The sequence below is a fragment of the Protomyctophum bolini genome (genome assembly GCF_963924005.1).
Source record: "Protomyctophum bolini genome assembly, chromosome: 11".
Lineage (NCBI taxonomy): Eukaryota > Metazoa > Chordata > Actinopteri > Myctophiformes > Myctophidae > Protomyctophum > Protomyctophum bolini.
In genome coordinates, this window is record NC_137872.1 from 14,251,181 (window position 1) to 14,260,544 (window position 9,364).

The 9,364-nt window shown below is 40.1% G+C and overlaps 1 protein-coding gene across 1 annotated transcript; it reads left to right on the forward strand.

Moving 5' to 3' along the window:
* The first annotated feature begins 1,853 nt into the window (after positions 1–1,853).
* mcrip1 (MAPK regulated corepressor interacting protein 1) lies at positions 1,854–6,821 on the forward strand. Its single transcript, XM_080775893.1, has 5 exons — positions 1,854–1,961; positions 4,203–4,285; positions 4,764–4,882; positions 5,248–5,352; positions 5,938–6,821. The coding sequence occupies exons 2-5, from the start codon at positions 4,278–4,280 to the stop codon at positions 6,000–6,002; spliced, it is 297 nt and encodes a 98-aa protein (XP_080632019.1). The 5' UTR covers positions 1,854–1,961; positions 4,203–4,277; the 3' UTR covers positions 6,003–6,821.
* The last annotated feature ends 2,543 nt before the right edge of the window (positions 6,822–9,364 follow it).

The following is a 9,364-nucleotide window of genomic DNA, read 5'->3' on the forward strand; positions in this document are numbered from 1 at the left end:
TGAAATGGGTTAATTTAGGTAGGCCATGAAAATTACAAATTTCTGAGCTCAGGCATGAGAAAGCTGTCCTGTGTATGTCCTCTAGATGGCATCCCAGAGTCATAGAAAATATGGGAGTGCCAGGGTAAAATCAAAGCCCACAGAAATAGTCTGTTTCCCAAACATTTTTGGGTCGTGATTTTAAACACATAACAAAAAGTGAAAATAGCTGGTATTTTTTTTAATCTAAAAATCTTTTTTTTAGATTATTAGACAAGGTCAGAGAGGATGAAGCTGGCAGGGCACTGTGTCAGTCAGGCACTTAGCCCCGCAAGCAGAACCCGAATGTAGTAAAGTTTCTGACACTTTTATGACTTTACCCATTGGGTCCTGTTTCACGCTGGGCTGCCGCCAGTTACGCACACACAAATACAATGTAAACACGCCATGAGACGGACTTCTGCGCGCTTTTACCATGTTCATTCATGTATTGACTTACGAATGTGCGAACTATAAGTACCTTACATACCATACCGACACATCTCCTGTGTCGCGGAAGCCGTTAAGTATTTTTAATCCATGATTGATTAAAAATGTCGCTTCTTCCTACCTTGTTTATTGACACCTCATTGTACCGCCTATCTGGCTAGCTAGTGGTGCTACAGCTATGACGGAGCAGATCAGAGGCAGGGACATAGCCCGCAAAGCCAACCGCACATCGGGAGGCGGTACAATAAACGGTAAATAAACAAGAAGAAATCAAAGCGCATTTTTAATCAAACATGGATTAAAAATACTTAACGGCTTCCGCGACACAGGAGATTTTATCAGAGGTATGTAAGGTACTTATAGTTCGCACATTCGTAAACGAACACAAGAAAAAGCATGGTAATACCGCGCCGATCGACTAAACGATGAGTTTGTGTATATCCGCGTTCCAACAATCGCATTGGAAAATCTTAGCATGACCAGGGACCCTACCTAAAGCGACATCAAATTTCATAAAAGCTTTATGTAGGGTTCCGAGAGGGGCTATCAGGCACTCAACTATTGGGAAGAAGACTGACACGTGGGAGCCAACTCAAGTTGAACAAACACATTGCATTTAAATAATTTAATATTTTACTCATTATAGTTTGTTGAAATGGGTTGATTTAGACTAGTTCAGTTTTTCTTTTCATCTCATCTTAAAGATGGAGTGCCGTGATTGCATGGCATATGGTGAAATCATGGCACTATCCTTAAATCTGAGATGGTCACATCACAGCTTTGTTTAATTGTTGTAATGTTGTTGTTTTTCTTCACTTCACTGCATCAAAGTCACACAAAGCTTTTGTAACTCTATTCAACTAAACTTCACTCCTCTGAACTAAGATGCATTTCCATCAGGCCTTATACTTACTGGGTCAGTTGGCATGTTGATGGCTACTCATGATGAGCCCTCCAGGGCGTCTCCACTCCATCTTCATCCTCTCCATAATCTGGCTAGCTGGCCAGTACTTGATTGATTGATGCATTAATATTAACAGATTGGACACCGACCAGCCTCATTCTCCTGGCTGTCATTTTCTCACTCTCAGCCTTGGATGTTTAGTCCATCAACGAAGTTCATAGCCTACCCACAACACCAGAGGGAGTTCAACAAACCAGCATGTACAACCCAGATTCGGCTTCAATCAATCAAACACTTGTGTAACGTCTTCAATAATGATTTTTCTGGTTGTATCCTCTTAGCAGATTTTGAATTGACCTGTACATTCCTTGAACTGTACCCAACACAATAAAATGATGATGAATTCATAAATAAACAAACAAACAAAAACAGGAGAGTTCTTTCACTTCCGTTTCTTTTGCCTGCCCGGAAATGATTGGTTGGCATTGGCAACGTTTTACTTTTTAGCCAGGCCTTGGTACAGCCCGGGTACAGCGTACACACCTTTGTCTGCATAAGGAAAGAAAAAGAAAAACACATCAAAGAAAAGGTTTGCGCAATAGCTTATAATTGTAAACACTGTTTGACATTATGAATGCAGTGCATGGTTCGTTTAAGGCCAGTCACCTCCCTCTAGTAAATATCAGAGTTAAATGATGCTAGCCTCGATAAGACATCAGTGTACTCGCACGTCAATGGTCTGTTAGCATCTAGCTAACGTTGTGTTAGCCCGGCTATTAATCCATATTACAGTGGGATAGCGATGTCAACACATAAAAAACACACACACAAAATCAGCTGGTATTTCTCTGTGGTTTAGACTAAGTGTCAATGACCATCCTCGGATCATAGTTATGTTTTGTTATTATTGTTGTCTGGCTAAATTGCCTGCTGCTAACAATGCTAATGTTAGCCTAAACGTAAACAAAGCCCTCTAGATTCGCAGCTTTGCGTTCGGGGTTGGTGTTCAACTGCTCATACGCGGTGTGTTGTTTTAAACAGGTATTTTTAAACTATGTCAAAGTCATGCTCGCACAATTTTCTAAGATTTGATTTTGCCCCAAGGAACATTGCCTTTGCTATTGATTAAATATGATATTGTCTATAGTCTATACCATCCCTTCGACCCTTGGTTAATATTGGTGGTTATTGGTAGAGTTAAAGGCCAGCTGAAAGGGAAAGTATGGTCATTCCACCTTTAGAGGTGGTCATAATGGCTACATAGATGGATGCAAAAAATATATATATTTATATATATATTCTCCTGAGTCCTGTCAAACAAAAACGCCATGCATTCTTAGATTAGCTGGTACTACTACTACCACCAATTTAAAGTTAACCAATATCTAGCCATTTTCAGAACCCTCGGTTAGCTTTTCTGAATTTTGGACGCTACCCTAGGGTCCCTTACAGCTTATTCCGCCATCCGTGGGATGCAGATTTACATACCCTCTGTTCACAGAGAGCGGTGGCGCCGCTTGAGTGTTGTTGAGATGTTTCAAAGATGCATAACACAGCTATAGGAGACAACGGAAATGTGTACGAAACCGCATTAAACGCTGATGACGTTAAGTATTTTTTATCTTTTTTTGAAGTTTTTGCCTTCCCTTGAGCACATACGCTCCAGAGCCGTCTACATACGACATATGTCTATGTTATAAACATCCTGCATGCACGCGGTCGGCCAATCAGAGGCAGTAACTAGGACGTGCAAGCTAGCCAGTCGCCGCTCGGGAGGCAGTACAATGGGAAGTCAACAAGGAAGTCAAGGAAGAGAGAGAAGTTCAGCGAAGCAAAATAAAATTAAAAAAAGGCATCGGCGGTTAATGTGGTTTCGTACACGTTTCCGTTGTCTCCTATAGCTGTGTTATGCATCTTTGAAACATCTCACCAACACTCAAGCGGCGCCGCTGCTCTCCATGAACAGAGGGTATGTAAATCTGCATCCCATGGAGGGTGGAATAAGCTGTCAGGGACCCTAGGGTAGCGCATACAAAATTCAGAAAAGCTAACCGAGGGTGCCGAAAGGGGCTAACCAATATCATGATGATATGCACCTGTCTATCAGAAATACATACACAGCTAAGATGCATTATGCTAGACACCAGGGTGGTACTGTATCTTGAATGACATGGCTGCGCCACTTGCAATCTGTTTTGAAAGTAAAACAATCACACCCGTGTGAAATGAGGGTCACTCTTGTCATCGTACATCAATTTATGTTAGTTAGCGGACATTTGACATTGCTACATAAGGTGGTCTGGTCCCTTATTGGCCAAGTGCTTCCACCAACATGATTGGTTAGCTGATTTGCTTGTTTACATATGACGTAAGTTTTCCCTTCAATGTCACACTTACACAAAAAAATATGTTTCTGAATACTTGATTAATAATCACTGCCAACGTGACATCTACGTGTCAAGTGGGTCATCGACGATCGTACCATCATCATAACCAGATACAAGACGTTTACCTCTGAATTGCGTCTGGATGTTCCAGTGCAGTTCAATCCTGCCCCATCGCTGAGATGCATACAACCCCTGTTTCACTAGGAAATACCATACGGAAATTATTTACCAGTACTCATTGACACCTGCTGGTCCCTGGACCCCAGCATTAAAACTACTAATGACTAGATTACTTACTTAATGATCTTCTCAGAACAAAGGGGCTTGATAATCACAGAATAAAATGTACCCACTAAACAACTGTACTAAGTTGGTGGTGTTGATGTTTAGCCTAATAATCATACTTTAACTTTAAATGTTCTATTATCCTTCTTATCCAACAGAAAACTTTTGGAAACTTCCTGTCCAGTATCCATTCGCCACAGAGGAGCAAAGAGCAAGTGCAGACTGCAAACAGAATGACCAGGTCTGAGGACAGTTACGTACAGGCTATACGTAATGGTGTCACAAAATTGTGGTGTTATGTAATGTTACTTTAGATTAGAGATTTAAGTACTTAGTATCATCCTGCATTTAACAAGCACTAATATGTTCTTTTACTTTTCCAAATCGGACTAATAATGATATCAATTATTGGATTGGATTTCACGTTTAGCTTCTGTAAACACATAAATAATATATCACCAATGACTAATTGTCTAGTTCTACTCAAATAAAGAGGAGCACTTGTTGTAGTGTTGGAGAAGCGGCCTTTGTGGTTTAAATGACTACTGCTGTGCACATTTGACTATTGAGGCATTTTTCAGTTTTTTTGTCTTTGAAGTTTACATGAAAATGCAACTGTAATCTTTCAAAATGGCAATGTATTATTTTGTCCACATAATTAAGTAATTGAAAATCAAGCATTTGGAGCTTTAATCTCTGCTGTTCTCATGTTTGTGAAGCTCATCTGCTCCCAGGATGGTGAACAGTTATAAACGGACTTCCAGTCCCCGGTCCCCTACTAACAGTGGGGAGCTCTTCACTCCTGCACATGAAGAGAATGTGCGCTTTATCCATGATAGTAAGTGAAACCTCAGATACTGCTGGCATAGGTTTAACCAAGCCGTCATTTTACTTTGTCTTTTCTTCATACAATATTAGCTGGTTTCTTTTCTGGTGGTTTTATAGTTTTCAGTGTAGAAACACTTTATTTTAGTTTTATTGAGTGTGAGAGATGGTGTAACTCCATTGATGAAACATGCGACACAAATAAAATTGTCTATAAGACCTCTTGCCTGTAAGAAAGCAAATATCACTAGCATACCTTTTTTACCAATACATTCAGCATTTTGGCCACACACGATTCTCAGCACAGGATGTCGGATGAGACTCCTGAAAGGGGATGAAAAGCAGATTTAATGTTGTCTCTGTTGTCCTCCTTCACAGCTTGGCAGTGTGTTCTCCGAGACATGAGATCAACACAAAACAGTGAACGCAATGACCGTGGACCCCAGGAATATGTTGAAAAGAACCCAAATCCTAACCTACATTGTAAGTGCGTGACAGTTACAACTTATGTCTCACTTCACTTGACCAGAAATCCCCCGATATAGCAGATCGGCAACTGGTCATGGTCAACAGTCAGCGGTAATCCTTCAGTGTAACGGGCTCATGAGCACTGACTTTGTTAGGCCACCGTCCACTTCTTGTTGGCTGACGAAATAGAGCAAGTAGCATGTTTGACTTTATTTGACTGTATGTAATCTGACCACCATAAAGTCTGACTCTGAGACACCTTAATCTGCAATGACTTGAAACAGCTCTTACCCTGCCTTCGACGTGTCACCAAGTTCAGCGACTGACAAGTCGGTAGCTGTCTGAACACCGGCTTAGCAGTGATCTAGTCTCATGATAACCACTCCATTAGATATAAATATAACATTTCTGAGTTTCTAAGTGGTTAGAGAGACAGCCATGAATAGACCAACCACGTAGCAACTGTGGACTTCTGTTACAGCCCAGCCAAAGTGAGACTTTTTCTTTGGAAAAACCTAGAGACATTGACGTGTGATTCCGACTAGCAATGATCAAACCCAATACAATAACACTGTCTTAACTCTCTGTCTGTTCTTGCAGCTTTCACACCAGTGGACCTAAGTGACCTCAAGAAACGCAACACACAGGATGCCAAGAAGTCCTAGTCTTTCCTGTGATGGTCTAGCACATGTTTTTCTTCCCTCCGCCTGCGATCCTCTGGAACTTTTCCCTATCAGCCCTCTTGGCCAGTGTAGCTCAGACAGCTGATCCCTTCTCTAAACTCTGGACCATACACCTGCCTGTTTCTGTCTCTGCTTCTCTCTCTCTCTCTCCCCCCTCTCTTTATCTCTATCTTTATCCATACCAATACCAAGCAACGCAAGAGGACTGGGATTTCAAAAACGGAAGTTCTCCCCCCCCTCTTGGATCAAATTTGTTTTTTAAACTCAAATTGTTCATATGCATTCTGTTTTTATGTGAACGGGACTGACACATACTTTCATGAAACCGAGGCACAAACTGTTCACAAACACTGCACAGGAAACAGAAAGACTGCAGTCTTAAATAGAAACACCAGGTTCTTTAAAAAATCTACTAATTTGACCTTGGAGGCAAATTCTGAAGGGCTGACTTTTATTTTTTTTGTTTTTTTGGAAGATAGTTTGATAGATAAATTGTAGAAGTGTTGGAATGGCCATATTAAAATAGACAGACTGTAAAGCTCAGTTTATACTCCATCGCATGACAGTGTCACTTGCTGACAAAAACAGATCTTCAAGCTAACAACACGTTGCATCACCGTCGTACGATAGAGTATAATATTAGGCATAAGGGTGAGTGTTGGTGGAAGCCAAATACAATGTAGAATGCCAATATTTTTAATATAAATTGCCCTCTCTCTTAAGGACTTAAAGTAGAGATCTTCCCCTCGGTTGACTTCCCAGCCTTGAAATAAAAAAATCTAATAAAAGACTTTTACAATACTTGCTTTGATGTTGAATAGACACCAAATGGAATGCTGTATGTACTGCACATGCTTTTTATTATCACCATCTAACATCTCAATTATGCACATGAAAAAAGAAAAAATATGAACCAAATTTTAATTTGTTTAAATAAGCCATTCACTGCAGCCATTTTGACATGTCAGATTAAACATAGCCTTAGGTAATAAACTCTTCTATGGCAGGTCAAAATGTCTGCTGTGAAAAAGGTCTATTTTGGGTCTGTTCATTAGTGTTCCTCTATGCAAGCATGGACAACTATACACTTAACTTCATGCTGGCACACAGTAACATAACCACTAAAATTATGCCTTGTGTCTATTTCTCAAATACTATACTGCACTGGTGGGGTCATTTCGACCTAGTATTACTCCAGTGCAGTAAAAATACTTCAAAATTGTACTTAATATTTAACAAAATACATACATAAATGGATGCACCTGGGACGTATCCTCAGTGATGTATCCCAAGGTCATCGGGTTTCGGGTCTCCCAACATCATACCCCTCACTCACCCCTTGACTCCTGTCCGGGCCCCTCCTACGTCTCACCAGGTCCACTCCTGCTCTCACCAGGTCAGGCCCTGTGCGTTGCACCAGACTCCCAGCACCAGGCACTTTATTCAGGAATGGTGGATTCTCGAGCCGCAACGATTCCGCAGGCTCCACCTTGCCCTTGGTGGTGCCACAGGCTCCTCTTGAGGCTTGAATGGCCCTCCTAAAGGCCTCACCGTGGGTTTGTTGGGCTTCTTCCTCACGGAAGACACAGGCTGGGGCGCCAACCCATACTGCTCCTGGGTAAAAGTAAATGTACATACTTATTACTCAGTTACAGTAATTAATAGTAATAGTCTGGTACATCAAAATAAGTACTCACAAATTCAATGTATACAAAATAATCTGTTAATAGATCTACAACCTCACAAGATGCAACTCACTGTGAGTTTGTAGATTAAGTGTTTATTTCAAAATCAACTTATTCAAATAATCTTTAGTTGAGTAAAGGTACAATATTTGCCTCTGACATGTAGTGGAGTAAACGCAATTTCCATTTCCGCAATTTCCATTTCGGCAATTTCCGAAATTTCAGCAATTTCCGCAATTACCATTTCCGCAATTTCCATTTCCGCAATTACCATTTCCGCAATTTCCAAAGTGCAAAAAAAGAAGACCTCAAAATTGTAGTTACTAGCCCCCTGGGATCCAGACTGCTTGCTATGTTCAAGCGAACATTCAATATGTAAAAATTAAATATGTACTTCTCAATTACTTTTACTTTACGTATTGGCCTCACAATATATCCAATATGTAAAATATAAAGTTAACTGCTGAATGATATAAGCATGAAATTAAAAATGAAATCGAGTATTAGAAAAAGTGAGACAGAAAACAAAATAAATAAGCCTAAGAAAGAATTAAAGTTAAACTAACAGAAAAAGAGACAGATAGGAAAGGGGTCAGGGTTGTAAGAATTTAAAGTTTATTCATGGTCACATCATGAACAGAGATTCTTATATTTTTACATCTTGCCAAGAGGGATGTGAAAGTTATGTGTGATTGTGTAGAAATGACCCGTGCAGCCACTTGAGACTCCAAATATGTATAAATCCCCCAAAACAACTTCACTGCGGAATTCATGGGACTGAAATAAATCATATGACTCAGCTTTATGCCGCTATAAAAGTGCTACAAGGTAAAAGGTAAATAAGATTGCTTGGAAGATGCAAGTTGATTGTATGCAACATTATCTGCAAGAAAACTCAGGTTACATGTAGGGGAATTGATTGGTTTGTTTTAGTTTTATTTCCCTGAAAAGTTAATATTTTGGACATGCCCGACAGAACAAGCTGGCCACTAAGCTGGTGGTTTAAGCAAGTGTATGTAAAATAGATTAAAAGCTTAGTTAAACAGGTGCAAGAAAACATACAAGATAAATAAAGGCAAAAGAAAAATGTCTCAACATGGGAACCTTGCCGATTTTAGATCAGATCAGAATATGTTTGCTTTTAGTGTGGCTTATTACATGGCATGTGAAAACAGTTTAAAGGTGTTCTGTGCCTATACGGATGTAAAGCTGATATTTTCAGTTTGAAATAGGACTTAAGTAGTTCATTATGTACTATTTCTCTTCCTAGAAATGTAGTGGAGTCAAAAGTACATTTGTCTTTGAAATGTAGTCGAGTCTCAGTAGAATGTCTGGGAAAATTACCCAAGTGATATTGATTGCATAACTCACTCTAAGCAGGCACAATGCGTTAGTGGAGTGAAAGTCACAAGTATTCAAAAATACAAATACTCAAGTAAAGTACAGATACTCCAAAAAAAAGCAACAAGCATTCCACACTGTGCTGGTGCTGCCATAGATATATGTCTATTAATGCCACCTGCCCTTTGAGGTGCAGCTAACGTTTCCCCCTTCACCTTTATTGTTGAGACGGGAGGGTGCCAGGGTGGCACGTAGCCTATAACTTGGGAGATGGTGTTGGAGCTATTGGAAATAACTATTGGTCCAAGGAGGTGGAAA

Excerpts from the sequence above, each read along its gene's own strand:
- mcrip1 (XM_080775893.1), top strand. Across the intron at positions 4,883-5,247 it reads TGTGCGCTTTATCCATGATA|CTTGGCAGTGTGTTCTCCGA; the intron begins GTAAGTGAAACC and ends CCTCCTTCACAG. Across the intron at positions 5,353-5,937 it reads CCCAAATCCTAACCTACATT|CTTTCACACCAGTGGACCTA; the intron begins GTAAGTGCGTGA and ends CTGTTCTTGCAG.